Raw genomic sequence first — 23526 nt, forward strand, 5'->3', positions numbered from 1 at the left:
CTCCATCCTGAGGGCAGTAAATCATCCTTACTAGTTGCGGGAGGGAGTCCCCAACTGTCAGCATCGATCAGGATGAGGGGAAAGGACTTCAACAGTACCTAACTTCGCGAGACGTGACCAAGGATAACACTGACAGTCACGCCATCTACCTGGCCCAGAAAAGGGCCGCGGTAACGGGGACCAGCTGCTCACCTTGAGGGCTGGGTTTCTGGGAACCACTCCACAGCGGCGGCCCACCCCGCCCTTTCCCGTCTCAGCGCCACTTCCGGATCCGCCCCCAAGGCGGAAGTGGAATCTGGGCCACTCCTCTAGGTCAGGGGGAGGGTTTTGGGTTCGCTGCTCAACTGTTGAGCGGCTAGCTGTCCTTCGTGCATGGACCGCACGTGTGAGGAGAGGCCCGCCGAGGATGGGAGCGACGAGGAGGACCCCGACTCAACGGAAGCCCCGGTCCGCATCCGAGACACCCCGGAAGACATCGTGCTGGAAGCACCGGCCAGCGGGCTGGCATTCCATCCGGCCCGCGACCTCCTGGCGGCGGGGGACGTGGACGGGGACGTGTTCGTGTAAGTGCTGGGCAGGGCTCGGGGCTGCGGGATCTGGAAGCTCCCAGGGATAAAGTGGGATGAGGGGAGAAAGGTGCGGGAGACAAATCTTGCAAGACCCATCTGATCGATTCGTTCAGTAACACTTGGTTTTGAACCAGTTACCACACAAATCTCTTGAGACAACTGAAAGAAGACACAGTGGCTGGAATGCCCTGACGAAGCCCAGAGACAGTAGCAGGACGAGGCGGCGTTCAGGACACTTATTTTTCATTGGATTATTATACTGAGCCTAAAATGGGTTGAATGGGCCCCCTCCACTTTGCCTCTTGCCTGCTTTAATTGATCTTTCAAACACACATCTAACGACCTCTCTTTCTTAAGACCCCTCAGTAGTTTACCTTGGTTTTTAGGGTTAAGTCAAAACTCCTTAATCTAGATTTTAGGATCTTGGCCATCTGGTCCTTGCTCACTTTCCCCTTACTTTCTGTGCTCATTCATTCTTACCTTTTCAATGTATCTTAAATCCTCGGCTCTTTTGTGGCTTCTTCTTTCTGCCTGGAAAACTTTCCCCACTATCCCTGAGTTCTCAGCATCTCTGCATTTGTCCTCCCCTTCCCCAGGCTAAATTAGATTACTCATTAGACACTGCTGTGTTAGCACCAGATAACTTGCCCTCAGAAACTTCCTAATGGTTTGTAATCTTAAATCCGTTTGTGTAATTATTTGAATGTTTGCTCCTTCACTAAAAATAAAAATGTTTTTCAAACTTTTTTGACCTCAGCCCACACCACATATAATTATGTGTGATGCACCCTGATATTTTCCGGTTTATTACATTGTTATTGCAGGCACACAGACATAAAATACTGATCACAGTTCACTAATGGATCATGACTGGAGTTTGAAAAACATTTTTATGTAATCTGTGGTCTGTTTTGTTGTCCTTTTTATCTCCTCTTCTAGACCACAGTACGTGCTTAATAAGTATTTGATTTTGAACAAGATGAGTAGGCTGGAAGCAGTGAAGAGTCACTGAAGGTTTTAACCAGAAGAGTTGTGCTGTCAAACGTACTTAATGACATTAAACCTTAACGTCTTCATTAGCCTCAGTCAGTTTGGGCAAGTTAACTTCCATATTTTCATCTTCAAAAATGGAATAATACAGGCATACCTTTGAGACATTGCAGGTTTGGCTCCAGACCGTTTAAATAAAGCCAGTCACCGAATTTTTCGGTTTCCCAGTTCATATAAGTATGCATTATACATAAGTCTATTAAATGTGTATTAGCATTATGTCTAAAAAACAGTATACATGCCTTAATTAAAAGATATTTTGTTGCTAAAAAATGCTAACTGTCATGAGTGAGTCATAATCACTGGTCACAGATGACTATAAAAAATAAAACGAAAAGTTTTGAAATATTGTGAGAATTCCCCAAATGTGAGAGACACACGAAGCAAGCAGATGGTGTTGGAAAACTGGCACTGACAGACTGGTTCCATACAGGGTTGCCACAGACCTTCAGTATAAAAAAATGCAGTGTCTGTGAAGTGCCGAAAGAGGAGGTATGCCTGGACCTACCTTGCAGAGCAGTCAGGTGTTTACTGAGTTCAACAAAGGTGGGTTCCTTTCTACTACTACTCCTACTTACCTACTTCATGCCGTACACTTGGGAGTCACTCTGGACCTCCCGCTTGATTCACATCGCCATTGCTTCAGTTTGTCTCCTCTTTCCTACCTTCAGCCACTGCCTTCTGGCAGGCTTCTGACTTCTCCCACAATCATTTCAAAGAGGTTCCTTTCCCCAAAGGATTAAATTCATCCTTCTGCTTGGCCTATAGGATCTCCAGTCCAGTCCCTCTTTCTAGATTCAGCCATTTCACTCTCCTGCTACTGGAACCCTCCTCATTCCTTGTCCTTACCCTAGAAGGGACATTCATACCTGTCTCCAGTATCTGCCAGGTGAACTGTTTAACTCTTCATGACCCATGACCCAACTCACATCTTGACCTTAGCTTTCCGGGGCTCTTTTCTCCTGCTAGGCACTGGGACAGAGCCAATAAGCAGACCCTGTTCTGCTTGCCTGAAACTCCCTGGCAATTAAGGACTTTGTCATCCGGCCATTTTTGAGGATCTGCCTTGAGGTAGCCACTGGTGATACACTCTTGACAAGTACTTGGCTCAAAGCTGAACTTCCAGACTGGCCCTTCTCTGTTCCACCTCCATTTTGATCCTACCTCCTTTTCAGCCTGTGGCCACAATATTCTGTAATTATTTTTAACTTTCTTTAGCTCATATAGACCTGGAGTACAAGAGCCCTGTCTTCTGTCAATTTTTACATTTCAAACTCCTGGAGCTGTTCCTTTTTTTTTTCTTTTTCCTTTTTTGTAATTATTTTTAACTTTCTTTAGCTCCTATAGACCTGGAGTACAAGAGCCCTGTCTTCTGTCAATTTTTACATTTCAAACTCCTGGAGCTATTCCTTTTTTTTCTTTTTTTAAAAATATTTATTTATTTATTTGACAGAGAGAGAGAGAGAGATCACAAGTATGTAGAGAGGCAGGCAGAGAGAGAGGGGAAAGCAGGCTCCCTGCTGAGCTGAGAGCCCTATGGAGGGGCTCCATCCCAGGACTCTGAGACCATGACCAGAGCCCAAGGCAGAGCCACCCAGGTGCCATTCCCTTTTTTTTCCCCTCAAGATTTTTGCTTGAGAGGGAGAGACTGAGAGCACAAGCTCGGGGGAGGGGAAGAGGGTAAGGGAGAGGGAGAAGCAGACTGCCTGCAGAGCAGGAAGCCTGATGAAGGCTCAATCCGGGGACTCTGGGATGACCTGAACTGAAGGCAGACACTTAAGCAACTGAGCCACCCAAGCACCCCTGTTCTTCTGCCTTTAGCAGGTATTTCATGTCCCCCCATTGTGGTCCAGATCTAGTATTTCCCCAAGCTGGGGCTTTTAAGGATGATGGGTCAGTTCACAAAGAAGTCTTGAGCAGATGTACTTTGAATTAATACATGTTGAATAAAAGACTTAACATTTGAAAATGGAAAAATGGGATGTTAAGCCCCTTGGGTTTGATGGTGTATAAACAGCAATTCCTAGATAGGCTGAAGGTTGACTGGTTGGTCTTTATATTCCATGCTGGCAGGTTTTGGAGTCATTGATTCTCCTCCTCCCCCTAGCTTTTCCTACTCTTGCCAAGAGGGAGAAACAAAGGAGCTCTGGTCTTCAGGTCACCACCTCAAATCCTGCCGAGCTGTGCTCTTCTCTGAAGATGGACAGAGTGAGTACCAGGCACGGCAGCCAGCCAGCCAGCAATCTTTTGGCAAGGGAGCAGGGCGCAGCACCATGACCTGAGTACCCCCTCCCTCCCCAGAACTTGTCACTGTCTCCAAGGACAAAGCCATCCACGTTCTAGATGTGGAGCAGGGCCGACTGGAGAGACGCATTTCTAAGGCTCATGGGTAAGGGCAGCTAAATTGTGTGTTGCGGTTAAGGGTAATGTGGTAGATTCCTCCTGGGACAGAGATGCTTCAAGAAGCTCTGTATCTCTAGTGCCCCCATCAACAGTCTGCTGCTGGTAGATGAGAATGTCCTGGCCACTGGGGATGACACAGGTGGCATCCGGCTCTGGGACCAGCGGAAGGAGGGCCCCTTAATGGATATGCGGCAGCATGAGGAGTATATTGCTGACATGGCTCTGGACCCAGCCAAGAAGCTACTGCTTACAGCCAGGTATAGCCTCAAAGCTGCCGCCCTTTCCCTTCCCTGTTAAAGCTCTCTCCTTTGATGGGAGCTTTGGCTAAGCCTGCTGCTCTGCTTTCTCTACAGTGGGGATGGCTGCTTGGGTGTCTTCAACATCAGGCGACGCCGGTTTGAACTACTCTCAGAGCCTCAGTCTGGAGACCTGACCTCCGTCACGGTCATGAAAGTACATCTGGGTATGGGGGTTTGGGAATATAATAGGGATCTGTTCAGATGGGCCTCCACAAATATGGTTTCCTTTATTTCCTGCAGTATGGGAAGAAGGTGGCCTGTGGCTCCAGTGAAGGCACCATCTACCTCTTCAACTGGAATGGTTTTGGGGCCACAAGTGATCGGTTTGCCTTAAGAGCAGAGTCTATTGATTGCATGGTTCCAGTGACTGAGAGCCTGCTGTGCACTGGTTCCACTGATGGAGTCATCAGGTGAGAGAGGCCAGGAAAGCCCTGAGATCACACCAGGGGCAGAGCCCACCAACCAAGACCAAACACTCTCTTTTCTCTGCCCAGGGCTGTCAATATCCTGCCAAATCGCGTGGTGGGCAGCGTGGGGCAGCATGCTGGGGAGCCTGTGGAGAAGCTGGCCCTCTCCCACTGTGGCCATTTCCTGGCCAGCAGTGGTCACGACCAGCGCCTCAAGTTCTGGAACATGGCCCAGCTGCGGACTGTGGTAGTCGATGACTACCGCCGGCGTAAGAAAAAGGGAGGGCCACTGCGGGGTCTGAGCAGCAAGGCTTGGAGCACAGATGACTTCTTTGCAGGCCTGAGGGAAGAGGAAGACTCCACAGCTCAGAAGGAAGAGGAGAGTGAGAATGATAGTGATTGAGGCAGATAGGTCCTCACTGGGCAAGTGTTGCTCCCTGGGCTGCGTACCCAGAGATGCTATGAACTTTTACTACTCTTATGCAGTACACAAAGCTGTGTAGCCAGAGGCTCAGGACTGAGGGCACTGGTGGGAGAAAGTCCTTGTTCTGTGGCAGCTGCTCACTCTGCCATTGTAAGACAAGTCCAGAGCTGGGGCAAGATAGCACGGACACAGGTGTACACCAACCAGGGGTTTAATATAAATACAACAGCATAGAAAAACCCAAAATCACATACACTGTAACCAGAATGTCAAGTAGTGGGGACAAAAGGCAGATTTTCTGACCCTCTGGCTCAGCCAGCCTCCAAATAAAATCAACAAAGGTGACAAATCAAGAGACTAAGAAATGAGATTCATACTAAGCTGTGGGAGAAGAAGGGTTGTTTGTGTGTCTATCACACTGAATGGCCAAGGAATACCATGAGGCAGGTCAGACCCTGGGCTGGGAGGGGGAGAACAAGGTCCCTCACCACAACTTAGCCAACCCTGAGCTTTCCTGGTGTACTGGGGCCCTGCCCCAGCTGGGAGGCTGTCCGAGGTATGGCAGGGCCCACGCTCCTCTTTGAGGACAGATGGTGGCTGCCCAGGCCTGCTGGGCTGGAGACTGACACAGGCTCTGCCAAATTGTGCAGGCTGTGAAGAGGACAGGGTCACTGCTTAACCATGGTACCTGCCTCAGCCCCGGCAGACTGGAGAAGGCTGGCTCCAGACTCACTCAGTGCCTCTAGCAGCCTGGCAGACACTGCATCCTTAGCCACCTCGTGCCCATCCTGCCCGTCTGGGGCCAGCACCACCCAGATGAGGCCACTGAAGGGCACTGGGTGCCCAGGGATCACCACCTGGTACCAGAAGCGGTGCCAGCCGGCAGGGCCTGTGCCCAGACACTTGGTGAGGAACACGGGGCTGCCCAGCTTCATCCTTTGGCACAACAGCTGCAGGGCAGCCCGAGCCTGGTGGGACTCTAGCTTGTCCCTGGCTGGGGCCAGTCGACTGCCCTCTGGCTGTAGGCACTGCAGTGAGGGACCCATAAGCTGCTGGCGGAGTCGCTGCTTCAGGTCTGGCTTAAGCCACTCCACGGCCACTTGCTCTCCACAGAGGCGGGACTGCCCTGCAGGAAAAAGGCAGACAAGGGGAGGCCTAAACCCTGGATCCAAGTTCCCAGGCCCTGTGAACCCTTTGGAGTCCGAGGGAGGCCTGTTTAATATCTAGCCTTCCCATTTCCTGGTGGCTTCATTGTTTCTTTGAAAAGGGGGTGTAGTAGCTGCTACCTTCTAAGTTTCCTTATTGGTATGTTGGTGGATGCAGGCTTTGTCTACCTCATAACCATCATAATAGCTAACCTTTATTGTGAATGCTTACCAGGACTCTGGGAATGTGCTAAGTGCCATCTAATTGTCACCACACCCAGAGGTAGGAAGATCTATAATAGATAAAAGGCAGACTCAGCAGGACTGCCTAGGGCAAATCAATTTTTCTTAAACCCTCTCTTCGTATCTAAAGAGGGAGATTATTCTGTGTTTCTTTGGAATGTTGAAGACTAACTTAAGACACAATGCACGGGAAGAGTTCACATAGGTGGTACTTGGTACACCGGCGGAAATTAAAAATCTCAGGTCATATAGTATGACGTCGAAAACCCAGGCATTCTTAACTCTACGATCTTGCTTCACCCTCTATACTGATGTGTCAAGTGCATGGCAAAATGTGTCTGGCCCCCTTCAGCAGCCCCCCGCAGCCTTGCTCCCCCCTCCCCTACCTTCCACTAGGGCTTTTTTGGCCATGGCGGCCGCGCGGTGCGAGTTGAACTTGAGCAGCGCAATTTGCGCGGGCGCCGGCCCGGGGCTGGGCATTAGCAGCGCCTCCTGCAGGCCGGAACCCAGGGGCTGCAGCGCGAGCAGCAGCGCGCGGCGGCTCAGACCCGGAGGCAGCCCGTCCACACTCAGCTCGCACTTCTCCGTGCTGCGGCACACGAGCAGCGGGCAGGACGGCCGCAACGGGTGGTTGTGCAGCGTAGCGATGGCTGCCTGGGCGCCGCGCCGCGAACTGTAGCGCGCGTAGGCGAAGCCGCGGTTCAGGCCGCTGAAGGTCATCATCAGGCGGAACTCGTAGAGGCGGCCCACGCGTTGGAACAGTGGGATCAGCTGGTGCTCGTACACGTCCTGAGGCAGCCGTCCGATAAACACTTCGGACCCGGCCGGCGGCGGGCTGCCCACCCAGCCTGGGGGAAGGGGCGGGAAGGGGCACCGTCATCCTCCGGGATGGTTCCGGGTTCGGGCCCCGGCACCCAGCCCGAGGAGGCCTATGGGCAAACGTCCGTGAAACGGATGCAGCACTCGCTCCCCCCGAGTCGTTGGCATAACTGGGTGCCTAAGCTAACAGCAAGGCTGGTTTCCCTGCCTCGAGGGAGGCAGGTGGGTGGGTGGAGAGCCTAAGTTTCCTCAGCTGCTTGACTGGAGGGGGTGCAACAGACAGAGGTTTATGCCTGCTGAGCACCGGGATATCCCTCCCCGCCCTGAGGGTGCCGGTAGGTACTGTCGAGGCTGGGGGAGCGCGGCAGGCGTAGGGCTGGGACTACCGTACCTGGGGGTGGCCCGCCATACTTCCTCTGCCCGTTCACCTGCACCAGGCGGATGCCGGTCTCCCTGACCCACGCCTCCAACGCGGCCTTGTTCTCTGGATTCACCCTCTCACACCATAGCTGAAGGCGAAAGGGCAGGTTGGAATGGCGGATCACCGTGCCCGCCCCCACCTCGCCCGTGGAGTGGAGCCCAATAGGCCACTTCTTGCGCAGGTGGCGCTTGTCGAGCCCCTGTTGCCACCACTTACCTCACACTCTCGCTTGGACTGCATGGCTCTCTCCGCACCGGCCCCTCGCTACCTCCTTTATAACCTTCTCCGCATCTGCCTCTGGAAGCTTCCCTACTCCTCCGCCCCCCAAGCTCTCATTGGTTCTGAATACGACCCCGCCCCCCAAGGGGGTGGGGGCAGCCATTGCACGTGCGCCTCGGGAACCTCGGACCCTCAGGTGAAAGCTGGAACCTTAACCCAGGAGTGTGCCGACAGCCCCACCTCCTAGGGCACGGATGTGCGCTGGAGGCAGGAACCTCAGCGGCACCCTTCACCCTGGGGCAGTGCCAGTGCTGCGTACTTTAAGACTTTCTCCCCACTTTCCCACCGCTCAAGTCGTTGGAATGGGAGGCCTAGGCTCCCACAGTGATGGCAGGGCCAGTTAACAGTGACACAGGCAGGCTCCAGTGGTTGAGTCATTTTATTGGACCTTTAAGTATTGTTGGGGGGAGCATTCTCTCCATCTGGTTAGGGTCGTGCAGGGGCGACCATTCTTAGGCTCGGTCCCCAGAGCACAGACTGGACTAAGCCCCCAGGATCTCCTATGGAAAAATGGTGTAATACCTGGCCACTTTTGTCCGTGATTACCAATAAAATAATCATAATAAAAAGTCTCTGTTCTGACCACTGTTCAGGTCTTCCTGCTGGAACCCAAGTGTTCAAAGCTGTTAAGTATATATGCAGAGTCTTGTTTTAGCCTCAAATAGCACCAGTCCCAGTTGGCTGATAGTTTGCTCAACTCAGCAGATGCAAAAGGGCTGGCTTGTTCTCCTTTTGATTTCTTCCACAAGGTCTTCTCTTCGGACATCCACCTGGCCAGGATGGGGAGAGAAGGTGGTATGAGTATCTTTGACTCCACTGCTCCTAAATGCCCACTCCTTCCTCTAGTCATCAGGCTTGGCTCAGCTGGGAGCTGGAATGCAGACTAAAAGTAGATAGTGCTGGGACGCCTGGGTGGCTCAGTTCGTTAAGCAACTGCCTTTGGCTCAGGTCATGATCCTAGCGTCCTGGGATCAAGTCCTCCATCGGGCTCCTTGTTCTGTAGGGAGCCTGCTTCTCCCTCTACCACTCTGTCTGCCTGTGCGCTTGTGTGCTCTCTCTCTCTCTCTCTCTCTCTGACAAAAAAATAAATAAATAAAATCTTAAAAAAAAAAAAAAAGTAGATAGTGCTTCTTGGAGAAGCTAGAGACACTGGGTATAGATGGAGATGGGACTCCCTACCATGACCACTGTAACAGGTTAACCCTTTCGCCTTTTCTGAGAGGGTACTAACATGAGTGCCAGGCTTTTACTCAGGTCTTGAATGGGGATGGACTGCCAAAATGCCATACATTCCCCATCCCTCAGCTTTCCTGCCCACTTACGTACCTCTTCCCTGCTGGCCACTGAGCGGAGCTTGATGACCCCGTCCTTGAGCTCCTGCTCACCAATGATGGCCACCAGTGGGATGCCTGTCTCCTCACAGTATTGCAACTGGTTCAGCAGCTTTGGGTTCTTCTTGTAGAGCAGCTCTGCCTGCAGGGGCCAAGGGTGGAAGATGAAGGCTAGTTTCTACTGTCCTCAGGGACAACCTCCTTGGAGCCCAAGTGCTTTTAGCTCTCCTACCCGAAGTTGCCACGGAGGAGCTTTTATTTAGTCTGTTCCCAGCACTCCCAAGTTTGCTGCCACCCTGGGGCTGGCCTCCTCTACCTTGATCCCAGCATCCCAGAGCTCTGAGACAAGCCTCAATCTCTCCTCCAGCAGCTTCTTCTGTGCAGATGCCACAAGCACCTGTGTCTCTGTGGTCCGTACCTTCTCCTCCAAAGCCTGGGGAAGGGGCAGGTAAGAGAGAGCTGTGCTACCTTCAAGGCGCAAACAGAGCAGGCTGCTGTCAGGATACTGAGAGATCAGACCCAACTACACGAGCTCCACCAGGACAGGGGCCCAGTCTTCTCCCCTAGCAACGGGGCATAAGGTAGCTCCTAGAAGATGTTAAGAAATGAACTGACTGGTTCGTACCTATGACTTGCCAGAACAGATGATGTAGGGCAAGGGCAAAGGTGGTTTATGTACAATAACTTAAAACTTGTCTCCTTCTAGTACATTAGGGGTCCAAAAGAACATTCACACAGAAGCAATACTGTGAGTTTACCCAGTTCCCACCTACGACATGTCTGCCCAGGTAAAAGACCGTGCGTATTATGCTTTGGCCACAGGGCCCAACCCAGGGTGTGGGTGGACAGGGGAAAGGAAAAATGCTTCTGCTGCCCCTTGTCTTTTTCTGGAAAACTATTTTCATAGATTTTTTTTTTTGTAAGATTTTATTTCGCACAGAGAAAGAGAAGGGAGAGCAAGCACAAGAAGGGGGGAGTGGCAGGTAGGGGAGAAGCTGGCTCCCTGCTGAGCAAGGAGCCCAATGTGGGGCTTGATGATCCTGGGATCATGACCCAGCTGAAGGCAGTTTCTTAACAAACTGAGCCAGCCAGGTGCCCCTATCTTCATTGTTCTTAACAACATAAGATGTCTACTGGAACAGTGACCTTAACTGGGAAACATGGATGGTTTCCGCTCCAGAGGAAAGGATGGAAGCATTGGGATGATTACTGCTGGAAAATTCCCCGAGGGATGAAATGAGACCAGCCAGTTAAGAGCAGCAGCAAAGGAGTTCCTGAGCCCATGAGTACCTCCCCTGGTGTTACTCTAGGGGCTAGAGAGTGAAGATATCCACCTGAAGGATCCCAAGGCCTCTGAAGGATCCCAAGGCCTCAGATACACGCTTACCACTTAGAAACAACATCAGAGTAGTCAGGAGCAAGAATCTGGATTTAGACTGCCTGGATTCGAATTCTGACCCTGCTACTTAAAGAGTTTCACAACCTTGGGCAAGCTGTGACCTGTAATGCTTCAGTTCCCTTGTCTAGAAATAAATAAAAGTAGCTACTCTCAGAGGGGTATGTAAGAATTTTACTGATAGTGTTTGAAAAGCACTAAAATATCAAGCATTCTGTATTCTAAAGATATATCTTTGGATATGCTATGACTTCTGACAGTGCTCAGGAAAATGCAGGGATCCAGAAGAAAGGATTCTGTGAAGAAAGAATGATCAAAGATCCAAAAAGATGGCCTATAGTGGTGTACGAAAGACAATAACCATCTTTTCTCCATTTCTTTCCAAAGATGCTCCTTGACCGAAACAGTCCCCTTGAAGATAAAACAAAACAGCTCACATGCCACCAGCTGCGCACCCCCAGGACGTACCTCTAGCCTCTGCTCCACAATGGAGAAGATCCGCTCTACCCCAATGCTGAGCCCCACACATGGCACCTTGCGTCCTTTTGGGTCGAACATGCCCACTAGCCCATCATAGCGTCCTCCGGCAGCCACACTGCCCACACCCAAGGGCTCTTCCCCTGCCCGAACTGGGGTCTGTAGCAGCACTGCCTCATAGATCACCCCAGTGTAGTAGTCTAGGCCTCGAGCAAGGCTCAGGTCAAAGGAAATCTGTGGAGACAAGAGCACAGTCAGGACCAGATGAGGATCAAGGACCTGAAACCCCAGAGCTCAGCTACAGTGTCCACCCCAGCCTGACTCACCTTGTCAGCAATGCCAAACAGGGTCAGGTATTCAAACAGTAGTTTTAGGTCTCCTAGGCCCTCCAAGGCCTGTTTGTTTTGGGACAGTTCAGGATCCTGGAGCAGCTGTTCCACAAGGGATACCCCACCTGGGGAGATACCATTTGTGAGCCAGACTGACAAGAGCAAACAGGTAGAGGTGCTTTCTACCTTTTTGCCTAGACTACACACATCTGCATGCATGTACACACACACACACACACACACACACACACACACACACACGGAGTTTTGGCCTAAGGTTTGAGGCCAGTTCGATGGCTATTGGAGAGGCAGGGTCTGTTCCTTACCATGCTGCTGGACATAGTCCCCAATACGGTCAGCCACCTCGGGTGCAAGGCCCTTCTCTCCCACCATCTCGTTCTTTACTTCCTCCCAGGACACCTAGGCAGACAGATACCAGTAAGGGACTCCTGGGTAGTTCTCCACTGCAGAGCAAGTGTGGGTCCTCCTGAGGGGGCAGTTTTGGAGCAGAAGTTGCCTTTCATTCTGGGGCTAATCCTCCTTTGGTGAGCACTGAGGCAGGCCTCCCTCATTTCTGATCTTATTTTACATTTCTCAGAGCAGGGTGGGGTCTGAGAAAAGAGTGAAGTGTTTAGGTCATTACCTTGTCCAGCTTGTCCACTGAGGAGCAGATGGTTCGGAACTTGCTATCAGGAACACCACATATGGCAAACATCCCATCGAGGATGCGCCGATCATTCACCTGCAGGGACCCAAGGCACAGTGAGGATAGAATCCCTTTGTGTGACCATCAACAGTTTTGGTCACTTGGGCTACTGGTCTCTCTGCAGAGGATATTCTCCTATGAGAAGCTAGGCCCGGCTTTGCCCTTCCAAACCCATTTAGCTCTGACCTTGACCAGGAAGTCGCCTATCTGAAGGGAACTCAGGATCTCACACATGATCTTCAGGCACTCTGCATCAGGGATCATGGGGTCAAATTGTCCGGCAATATCAAAATCCTGCAGGGAGATGGGTAGATACAGGGCTTAGGGTTTTAACTGTCTTAAGGGTCGGGCGGGCAGACAGGGTACTGGGAGCTCTGCTTTTTCCCTATAAAGGCCTATCTACACTCATGCACACACCACCTTCATTATCTGTCAGAGCACCAACCCAGAGGAATCTCCCAGCATTCTTGGGTCTCTTACCAGTCCTGGTTTCCCTTCTGTCTACTTTCCTTCATTATCTCACTCAGCTACTTTTCCTTATTTTCTCGTAGTACTGTGGGGTCAAATACATGGCCTTAGTCCTTAACCATTTTCTCTTTATTCAGAAGCTCTGCCACCACTTTGGATGACCTGATACTTCAAATCCAATCTCCCCATCCTTTGCTGTGATCCAATCGCTGTGGTTTAACATAAAGAAAACTGGACCAAGAGTTCAAAAGCCTGACTTTGGCTTTCTTATCCCTACCATCCCTTAACCTTACTGAATTGCAAGTTTACTCATATGTAAAATGGGGAGAATAATCCCTATCCTCTACATGAAAATACTCAAGTAATCTAAGGACTAGCACTATCTGGTGCATCCAGTTTGTTCAGGACACCATGAGTACCCAGGAGATTCTACTAAGTTGAGGGAGGGCCAAGTTCCCTGTCATGCCCCACATACTCACACACTGATAGAATTCCCGATACCGGCCACGGGTCATGGCTGGGTTATCTCGCCGATATACTTTGGCTATGTGGTAGCGTTTAATGTTGGTCAGTTTATTCATTGCCAAGTATCGAGCAAAAGGAACCTGATAATGGTTAAGGAGAAAGCCCCTCCTCATACAGTCCAGCAGCTGATTATCACCACCAACAGAAGCTGGGGTCTAACCTTTCTCTGTGTGTGAGTAAAACCACAACCTGTAAGATTAAGAGTATTTCTGAACATCAGAATCAACTTTGTTCACACAGCAGAAGTATCAAAAAGGATTAGGGTTCCTCTCCCTTTGGTTAGTGTCTCCCCTGGACTATGCTGAGCACAGGAGGGGGCCAGGCAGATATGCCAGAGAGCAGAGAAAGGCTTCCAGGATTTCTGAGCAGATGATTCTCTGACATAGCTTGGAGATAAAGGAATTGGACTGTTGGTCAATTAAAGAGAACTCTGTCCACTGGACAGGGCAGGGGAGAGAGACTCTGGAGCCAAGGGATTACTGAGTTGGAACTGGTTCCCAACATAAAGCTGAGCTCTCACTCAGGATTCTGAAGACTTTTAAGGCTATGCTCTGTTTAGCTAAAGTCCCATTCCTGGTTTAAAGAAATAAGTTCCCTGATTATCATAAGCATCATAGGTGGGGATTAATCCCACCTATGTCTAGCTATCCCCAAACCCGAGGCTAGAAATAGCCCCAGCCCAATGAGAACCAACTGATCCAAAGTACCAAGAGACCAAGTTTAGAAAGATACGGTGAGGTCATAGCGAAGGGACAGCAGCTCTCCACCCTGGTCCTTCAGGTCATAGATAAGCTTAGAATCTTCTCCATACTTTCCAGTCAGTGTTTCCTGAGAAAATACAAAGGTGGTCACAATGATAAATATAACAATTTAAAGGGAAGTTTGGGTTTATTTTTTTAAGATTTTATTTATTTATTTGACAGAGATCACAAGTAGGCAGAGAGGCAGGCAGAGAGAGAGGGGGAAGCAGGCTCCCTGCTGAGCAGAGAGCCTGATGCGGGGCTCCATCCCAGGACCCTTAGATCACGACCCGAGCTAAAGGCAGAGGTTTAACCCACTGAGTCACCCAGGTGCCCCTAAAAGGAAGTTTTAAAACAAAACCCCACCATCCTAACATGACTGACTGCAACCTGTTTATACTTCTGCTATCTCAATGCTAATGTATTTGATGTTAACTATAATTGAAAGGATATGCAAAGTTCATTTTCTGCTTTTTTACACATATCCATTTTGTGACAGAGCTTAAGTATTATTTTTTTATTAAAAAAAAATGAAAAAAAAAAGATTTTATTTACTTGACAGAGAGAGATCACAAGTAGGCAGAGAGGCAGGCAGAGAGAGAGGAGGAACCAGGCTCCCCGCTGAGCAGAGAGCCCGATGCGGGGCTCAATCTGAAGACCCTGAGACCATGACCTGAGCTGAAGGCAGAGGCTTTAACCCACTGAGCCAACCAGGCGCCCCTGAAATATTCTTTTTAAAAGCTGAGTAATACTTTGGTGAGAAGCAGCTCTGTATTTCTTTCCTTCCCAGTGTTACACTGTCAGTTGATTAGGTTATTTAAAAACAAAGTTCCATAACATTTCAATAAATACACTTCAGTATAGTTTTTTCCTTTGGAATATACATTTTTTTTTAAAAGATTTTATTTATTTATTTGACAGACAGAGATCACAAGTAGGCAGAGAGACAGGCAGAGAAGCAAGCCCTCTGCTGAGCAGAGAGCCTGATGTGGGGCTCGATCCCAGGACCCTGGGATCATGACCTAAGCAGAAGGCAGAGGTGTTAACCCACTGAGCCACCCAGGCGCCCCTGGAATATACATTTTTTTGAGAATTAATTCCTAAGGTTGCATTATTAGATCAATGAAATGTTTTTATGATGCTTAAAGTTTGAACAATGTCAAAAGGCAAAACTGAAATAGTAGTTCTTACCATGTGATGGCTTCAATAAGGTGGTAACATATTTTACTTACCAGACTGGAAAAGCTTAAAAAGCCTGAAAATTCCCAGTCTAGAATTAGAAACATTCATACATTTGGTCGGTGTTACGGGCTGAACTGTGTCCCCTTCAAAATTCATATATTGCAATCCTACCCCCCAGTAACCTCAGAATATGACTATATTTGGAGACAGTGTCTTTGAAGAGGTAGTTAAGCTAAGTGAAGATGGGGCCTAATCCAATTTAAGTGATGTCCTTATGAAAAAAGGAAAATTGGACACAGGCAGAGGGAAGATAATGTGAAAACACTAGGAAAACACCATCTACAGCCAAGGAGTGAGGCCTGAAACAGATCCTTCCCTCAAGGCCCTCTGAAAGATCCAACCCTGCTGACACCTGATCTTGTACTTCTAGCCTCCTGACACTAAATCTGCTGTGTATGCCGCCCAAGTCTGCGGTACTCTGTTCTGGAAGCCCCAGCAAACCAAGAGAATTGGTAAACATAAATGAGTACAGTCTTTTGATTTAGCAATTTCTGTGAATTCACCCTGCAGATGAATGACCACCAGTACCAGACATTGTTCTAAGCAATGAATATACATCAGTGAACAAGACCAAGATACAGTCCACACCCTCATGGATCTTTCCTACTAAGGAGGAGAGGCAGTACACTAAGGCAAGAAAACAAATTAAGAGATAATTTCAGTTAGTGATAGCTGCTCTAATGGAAATAAAACTGGTCAATGTGATAGACAATGGATACTTTAGACAAAATAGTTGGAGAAGACTATTCGAAGAATGGCAGTTTAGTTGAGATCGGAAATTAAAACCTTTAATCTCTACTTTAATCTGAAATTAAATCAAACAAAGAGGGGCGAGGGAGTTCAAGAAGAGGTAAGGGCAAGTACAAAGGCCCTGAGATAGAACTATATTTAGAGGGAGGGGCCTAGGGAGAGGGTGGTTGCGTTATGGCCATTGGGGAGGGTATGTGCTATGGTGAGTGCTGTGAAATGTGTAAGCCTGGCGATTCACAGACCTGTACCCCTGGGGATAATACATTATATGTTAATAAAAAAAATCAAGAAAATTAAAAAATAAACCCATATTTAGAATGGTCCAGGAATAGAAAGAAGACCAGAGTAGCACTGGGGCCAAGGGGAAGAATAGCACAAGATGAGGTGGGAAAGTAAGGCAATGGCAAGATCATGTAGGGCCTTGTAAGCATGAGCAGAGTTTGGATTTTGTTATAAATGTAATGGGTAATGGTTTTAAACAGGGAGTGATGCAGTCTTTTTTTTTTTTTTTTTTTTTAAAGATTTTATTTATTTATTTGACAGAGAGAGATCACAAGCAGGCAGAGAGGCAGGCAGAGAGAGAGAGAAGGAAGCAGGCTCCCGGCTGAGCAGAGAGCCCGATGCGGGGCTCGATCCCAGGACCCTGGGATCATGACCTGAGCCAAAGGCAGCAGCTTAACCCACTGAGCCACCCAGGCGCCCCTGGTATTTTTTTTTTTTTTTAAATAGTAAAGAACTGGAAGCAATCCCAGGGTCCATCAACAGGAGACTGGTTACATATTTATTCTTTATATATATGGTTTGTATGTATCTCAAAAACATCTCAAGAACCGGTACTAGGGAATTCATTGTAGACAGGACCATAACAACGTCCTCTAACAAGGGCCCTCTTTTGGAAGCCACCAGCCATGACCACAGCAAATAAAAAGTAGGGCCTCTCCTTCTAAACCAGGCCTGCCTCCCTTCTCTTTGGAGAAAATAATGGTCTTTGTCCCCAACAGGAGAGACACTTCTCACTCTCTTATCATCTTCTTTGTTGTTTATATATCCACTCTCCCACCACCCAATTTCTCCTTACCAATCCCTCACCTTTAGTTCAAACACAGGCGTATCAATTACTTCTGCACCATGACGCTTGAAACAGCTGACAATTACATCAAACACCTTCTCCCGAACGGCCATCTGCCGGGGACTGTAGTCTCTTGTACCCTTGGAGTCCAAATTGGCCAAAAAACCAGGGATGGGATTTAAAAACAAACAGGAAACATTAAGGACAAAAATACAAAAGCATGGCCTTGAGGATGACAGATATAAACACTGCCCCAAACTTTTTTCCCTATCGGCTAAGGAGTTGTAAAGCAAGCACAAACAATTCCCTAGTAATTATCACACCCATTTGCTAACACCCTTCTAAATTTCATCCCCTTTTTAGCGTGGTTATATTTTCTAGAATTCTTAGAATGCTGTTTTCTTTCTTTTTTAGAACAATATTTTCTGAGAAGTTTTCCTAAAAATTCATTTTCTATGATACCAGAACATTTCCCTTCCTATGAGAAAACACGTACCTGAAGACAGGTATATAACCAACTCAAACTGGCTTAGCTAGTTTAGTTAAGTAACACTTAACCGCAGCGTAACTTAAAAAAAATTCCAATACTATTTGCAATAATTACTAAATTATAATAAATATGATTCTCTAATCTGCTTCTAATAACCCTATGACATAGGCTGGGCAGATTCCTTTTATGGATGAATTACAGGATATTGAGAAGTTAAATCATTACCTAAGGCCACTCAGCAGGTTCGTGGCAGTCAGGGCTATAATAACACTGTCCTTCCAGATCAGAGCTTCTAATCTGGGTGTTTACACCCTATTCTCAAGTCTTCGGTCTCAGGACCTCTTTAAACTTTTACTATTTATTAAGGATCCCAAAGTGGATTATACCAATCAAAGTTTATTGCATTAGAAATTAAAACTGTGAACATTTAAGAATATTTATTAGTTCACTTAACACACAGTAAATCCATTACACATTAACACAAATAACATTTTAGGAAAATACAACTACTTCCCAAAACAAAAAAAATTTGGTGAGAAGGGTAGCGCTGATTTACATTTTTGCAAATCTTTAATGTCTGACCTAACAGAGAACAGCTGGGTTCTTATATATGCTTTGTGCATTCAATTTTATTGGGATAGGTTGTTCTGGTTGCATAAAGAAAATCTAGCCTTACAAAGATGTGTAATTGTAAAAGGAGAATTTTTTTAAAAAAGATTTTATTTATTTGACAGAGAGAGAGGAGAGTAAGTACATGCACACAAGCAGGGGGATCAGCAGGTGGAGAGAGAGGGAGAAGCGGCTCCCTGCTGAGTAGGGAGACTGCTATGGGGCTCGACCCCAGAACCCTGGGATCATGACCTGAACTGAAGGCACCACTTAACTGACTGAGCCACCCAGGCTCCCAAGAAGGAATATTTTAATAAACTTTTCAGCTAACTGTAGATAACCTTCTTAAACTAAACCAAAATCCAAAAATTGGTAGTTTCTTAAAGATTGGTTGCAGTGTGGAATAGGAACTACATCAGTAAATTTTTCACACTGTTAATATGGTACCCCAAATTCACAGAGACAGAAAGTAGAACAGTAGTTACCTTGGGGCTGGAGGGAGGGTAGAGGGGGAAGTTACTGCTTAATGGGTATAGAATGTCAGTTTGGTATGATGAAAATAAGTTCTGGGGATGAATAGTGGTGATGGTTGCACAACAATGCAATGTGAACCTGCTTAATGCCACCACACTGTATGCTTCAAAATGGTTTAAAAAGGTGACTGGGTGGCTCAATTAGTTAAGCATCTGCCTCTCTCTCTCTGCCCACCCCTCCCCCCAGTGCTCTCTTTCTCAAATAAACAGATAAAATCTTTAGAAAATAGTTAAAATGGCAAATTTCATGTCACATATATTTTACCATAATTTTAAAGATATCGACTACTCCATCTTGTACTCTGAATGAATCTTTTACCCATGCATTATTTTATAACATTATACATCAGTCATGTGGAAAACATTGGGTCATTGATAAATTATACAGATCTTCTAAATATTTACACACTTCACTATATTAGAAAACACCTTTGTTAATATCAACACAGATCTCTCTTTCACTACTAGATTGGGAAGCTGTCTACATGATGGGAAAGATACAAGTTCCCTAAAATCTTTTTTTTTTTTTTTTTAAAGATTTTATTTATTTATTTGGCAGACAGAGATCACAAGTAGGCAGAGAAGCAGGCAGAGAGAGAGAGAGAGAGGAGGAAGCAGGCTCCTTGCTGAGCAGAGAGCCCGATGTGGGGCTCGATCCCGGAACCTTGGGATCATGACCTGAGCCGAAGGCAGAGGCTTTAACCAACTGAGCCACCCAGGCGCCCCAAGTTCCCTAAAATCTTAACTTTCACCTGAATGCTTGAATTTTGTCAATGGCAAAAAATATTGTCAGATGTTGTCCTTGAAGTGACAAAGCTCACTTCATTCATTATCCAAATCTTTAAAACAGCAGTTTGTCTTTCAGTTTTTCTTTCAAATAAAAAAGATGTTCTGGGGCGCCTGGGTGGCTCAGTGGGTTAAAGCCTCTGCCTTTGGCTCAGGTCAAGATCTCAAGATCCTGGGATCAAGCCCAGCACCGGGCTCTCTCCTAGGAAGGGAGCCTGCTTCCTCCTCTCTCTTTGCCTGCCTCTCTGCCTACTTGTGATCTCTGTCTGTCAAATAAATAAATAAAATCTTAAAAAAAAAAAAAAAGATGTTCTGTGAAAACAGTAGGTAGGCAGCTTAAACTCATGCAATAGCACAAGTGTTTTTCCTGCTCTGGAATGCAGCAGAAGGGCTTTCTGTATTCTTACCATTTCATCACACAGAATACTAAAAAAGAGAGTACTCAAGGGTTGGGATTCAATAAAATGAGCAAATTTTACTGTTATCAAGGACATTCATAAGCAAAACTAATTTTTTAAAAAATTATGAATGCAGGAAAATAAAGAACATGATGGCTACTCGAATAGTGTAGGGCTGCTGTCATGTTTCATGCTAAGACACCAGCAGTTCTACTCACCAGTGCTTTTGCATTTTCATTAACAAATGTGGTCACAAAGGCAAATATATGTCAGTATAATCATAAAAATAATTTTGACCACAAAAACCTCTTGGAAGAGTCCTACCCCATGATACTGGGTTTTCCGTTAATATAAATTACACATCAAGAGACACATTTCAACAAACTAAAGTGGATACTAACTCTCCAGTATAATCTCACTTTCTTTTAAAATAGTATAGGGGCGCCTGGGTGGCTCAGCGGGTTAAAGCCTCTGCTTTCAGCTCAGGTCATGATCCCAGGGTCCTGGGATCAAGCCCCGCATTGGGCTCTGTCAAATAAATAAATAAATAACTTAATAAATAAAATAGTATGGAAATTTTCAAACACACATTATAGAGAAGAGTATCATACACCACCACGTTATGTATTACCCAGTTTCGATAACTATCAGTGTCTGTTATTTTTATGTTATCTAAGGTCCAACTTTTTTTTCTGGATTATTTTATTTTTTTAAGAACTTATTTATTTATTTGTTTGTTTGTTTGTTTATTTATTTATCAGAGAGAGAGAGAGAGAGCACAAGCAGGCAGAGTGGTGCGCAGAAGCAGAGAGAGAAGCAGGCTCCCTACTGAGCAAGGAGCCCAATGCGGGACTGGATTCCAGGATCCTGGGATCATGACCTCAGGGGAAGGCATCGGCTTAACCGACTGAGTCACCCAGGCGCCCCTTTCCTGGCGTATTTTAGAGTAAATCCAGACATCCTATCAGTTTGTCCCTAAATATTTGTCATTTGCTAAAGCACGAGGTTTAAAAAAAGCCAAAACACTAAAATACCTTTATTACAAACAACAAAACAAACAGCAGCCCTTTCATATCATCTAATACCCAAGCCGTGTTTAATTTTCTCCAGTTGCCTCAAGAATACTTTTTTAGGGTTGACTGTTTGAATTAGATTCTAAATGAAGCCCATGCACTGTATTTGTTTGTCTCTTGTCTGTTTAATCCACAACAGTTTCCTTTCCTTTTTAAAAAAATGTCATTTATTTATTTTTTTTTTTTTTTAAGATTTTATTTATTTATTTGCGAGAGAGACAGTGAGAGAGAGAGCATGAGTGAGGAGAAGGTCAGAGGGAGAAGCAGACTCCCCATGAAGCTGGGAGCCCGATGCGGGACTCGATCCCAGGACTCCGAGATCATGACCTGAGCCAAAGGCAGTCGTCCAACCAACTGAGCCACCCAGGCGTCCCAAAAATGTCATTTATTTTGAGGAAATTGAGTAATTTGTCCTAAAGAACTTTTCATATTCTGGATTTCATTAACAGTGTATACAATGTGTCATTTAATACATTCCTCCATCTCCCATATTTCTGGTAAACTGGTAGGTCAAAAGGCCTGATTAGATTCAGGTTCAATTTTTCTTGGCAAAAATATTTCTTTCTTTTTCTTTTCTTTTCTTTTTTTTTTTAAACTTTATTTATTTATTTGACAGACAGAGATCACAAGTAGGCAGAGAGAGAGGAAGGAAAGCAGGCTCCCTGATGAGCAGGTAGCCCGATGTGGGGCTCGATCCCAGGACTCTGGGATCATGACCTGAGCCAAAAGCAGAGGCTTTAACCCACTGAGCCACCCAGGCACCCCGGCAAGAATATTTCATAGGTGGTGCTGTGTACTTATTGCGTCACATCAGGAGAAACATAATGTCTGGATGTCCTACTTTTAGTGATGTTAAGATCTATCATTGGGTTTAGTGAGGCCAGCATGATCTGTCACAAATTCCCCATTAATTTTTCAGTGAAGAGTTTGAAAAACTATTGATAATATTTGCTTTGTAATTTTACATTGTCTCTTTCACCTTCGAAATTAGTTGCGTGTAGAAAGGAATAGCTCAATTAACTTAGGAGCCCAAAGAATGAACCTAAAAAGGTGACACCTTAACACAAGGAAGACCCCTCTCCTTTGAAGTCCAATTTCACACACATTTATTGAATTATCTGTTCAGTTCCAGACACCAGTCTCAGCCTCTCAGGGTAAATAAACTATGTGTATAAAAGTCACCAAGAAATACAATAGTAGATATATATATATATATGAAGTGCCAAGGGAACCTAGATGAAATGGTAAATAGTTCAGGTTATAGAACTTACAAAGAATGACATCTGAACTCCTCCTCTCCCGAAGGAGACCACGCTAGTAATGTCCAACGGATTTCCACTCCTCTACTCTCCTGTATATTTGGTTCTACTAATCCAAGTCTTTTTCTAATTCCTGGAAACTACCAGCGTTCTCTTCTCCTTCAGGATTTCCATACTGTTCCCGAACTTACCTTCCTCATGCTCTCTCCCTGGCTACCTCCCATTCATCTTAGTCAGTTAGTATATCACTTCTGTGAGGCTTTTTCAGACGCTCTAGTTCTTATTTGTCCCAGAGAATGCTTATCATTTCTTTATATCATTTATCACAACCTATAATTACATATTCAAGAGTGGAATTATCTGTCCTAAGTCTGTTTCCTTCAGTAGAATGTAAGCTCCATGAGGGCAGGCTATATTGTTCATCATGGCATACTCACATATTATGGTGCTAGGCACTTAGGAAACACTCAGTAAATATTTACTTAATGAAAGAAGGAGTAGCAGTAGCTGGCATACTCCCCTAAGCACCCAGCTGGTCTAGTTTCTGCCATCACTGCTATCCCAGAATGACTCAGATTCCAATTCAGCCCAGCTCCCAGAAGAACTATTCAAGGAAGCAGGGGCATCCACCCTTGGGAGTGGGATTAGGGACTTTCTCCTTAAAGGAATTATATTTACCTTGGGGGTTTTGAGCACAAACTTCTGTTTCCCTTCATCAGGGCCCAGCTGCGCCTTCAGTTTCAGTAGTTTTGCCACCTCCTCCTCGATCTGTGGACGTAAAGTAGGTGCTGAGCTATCACGTCTGCCACTCCTTCCTCTCTCGGCCATTCATTCAGTATCCCACCCTCATCAGAATTTGAGGCACATTTCTCTCCCCAAGCCCAGCTTTGCTTCTCTCGGGTCCTACCCCGCCCACCTCCTCAACCAGGCCCTGCTTCTCCCTTCCCCGCCCGGTCTCCTTTCCCACATCTCTCTTCTATGCAGACCACCCAGCTCTAAGTCCTCCCTGGCCCTAATTTTGGCCTCTCCCCTGCCACCTGGGTCGCACCTGCTCAGCGCTGGCCTTCTGCTGCTTGAGACCCCGCACGCGCTCTCCCTGAAGTCGCACTAGCTCCTCCAGTGCTGCACGTTCTGCCATCCTGCGGCCAACCGGCGCTGAACGCTGTCTAGATCAGCTTTTGTTGCCGCAGCCTCAGCACGGACAGCTTCCGGCTATCGAGTCACTGGCCCGTACGCCTAGAGAGCCTCCGCCGAACGCAACAACCACTTCCGGCTACTACCGGAAG

General features: G+C 46.8%; 3 protein-coding genes across 5 annotated transcripts; 1 reads left to right on the top strand and 2 right to left on the bottom strand.

The window, feature by feature from the left end:
* Positions 1–287: 287 nt before the first annotated feature.
* On the top strand, positions 288–5501 carry WDR55 (WD repeat domain 55). Of its 3 annotated transcripts, none has more exons than XM_059417761.1 (7): positions 288–563; positions 3727–3827; positions 3921–4008; positions 4100–4279; positions 4376–4475; positions 4562–4731; positions 4816–5501. In XM_059417761.1, the coding sequence occupies exons 1-7, from the start codon at positions 373–375 to the stop codon at positions 5129–5131; spliced, it is 1146 nt and encodes a 381-aa protein (XP_059273744.1). In that variant the 5' UTR covers positions 288–372; the 3' UTR covers positions 5132–5501. The 3 variants fall into 3 exon arrangements, with proteins under 3 accessions (XP_059273744.1, XP_059273745.1, XP_059273746.1); XM_059417762.1 differs by having other exon boundaries at positions 318–563; positions 3693–3827; XM_059417763.1 differs by lacking the exon at positions 288–563 and adding an exon at positions 2099–2165 and having other exon boundaries at positions 3693–3827.
* Positions 5204–8332, bottom strand: DND1 (DND microRNA-mediated repression inhibitor 1). Its single transcript, XM_059417764.1, has 4 exons — positions 7997–8332; positions 7751–7868; positions 6927–7388; positions 5204–6278 (listed from the first exon to the last, which is right to left on the bottom strand). Exons 1-4 carry the CDS (start codon positions 8018–8020, stop codon positions 5821–5823), a joined length of 1062 nt encoding a protein of 353 aa, XP_059273747.1. The 5' UTR covers positions 8021–8332; the 3' UTR covers positions 5204–5820.
* Positions 8333–8420: 88 nt separating this feature from the next.
* HARS1 (histidyl-tRNA synthetase 1) lies at positions 8421–23475 on the bottom strand. Its single transcript, XM_059417758.1, has 13 exons — positions 23289–23475; positions 22919–23008; positions 17113–17232; positions 14024–14119; positions 13246–13371; positions 12485–12592; positions 12236–12334; positions 11919–12012; positions 11590–11717; positions 11255–11497; positions 9707–9823; positions 9386–9532; positions 8421–8829 (listed from the first exon to the last, which is right to left on the bottom strand). Exons 1-13 carry the CDS (start codon positions 23376–23378, stop codon positions 8758–8760), a joined length of 1530 nt encoding a protein of 509 aa, XP_059273741.1. The 5' UTR covers positions 23379–23475; the 3' UTR covers positions 8421–8757.
* Between the last annotated feature and the right edge of the window lie 51 nt (positions 23476–23526).

This window comes from Mustela nigripes, chromosome 12 (assembly GCF_022355385.1).
Source record: "Mustela nigripes isolate SB6536 chromosome 12, MUSNIG.SB6536, whole genome shotgun sequence".
Lineage (NCBI taxonomy): Eukaryota > Metazoa > Chordata > Mammalia > Carnivora > Mustelidae > Mustela > Mustela nigripes.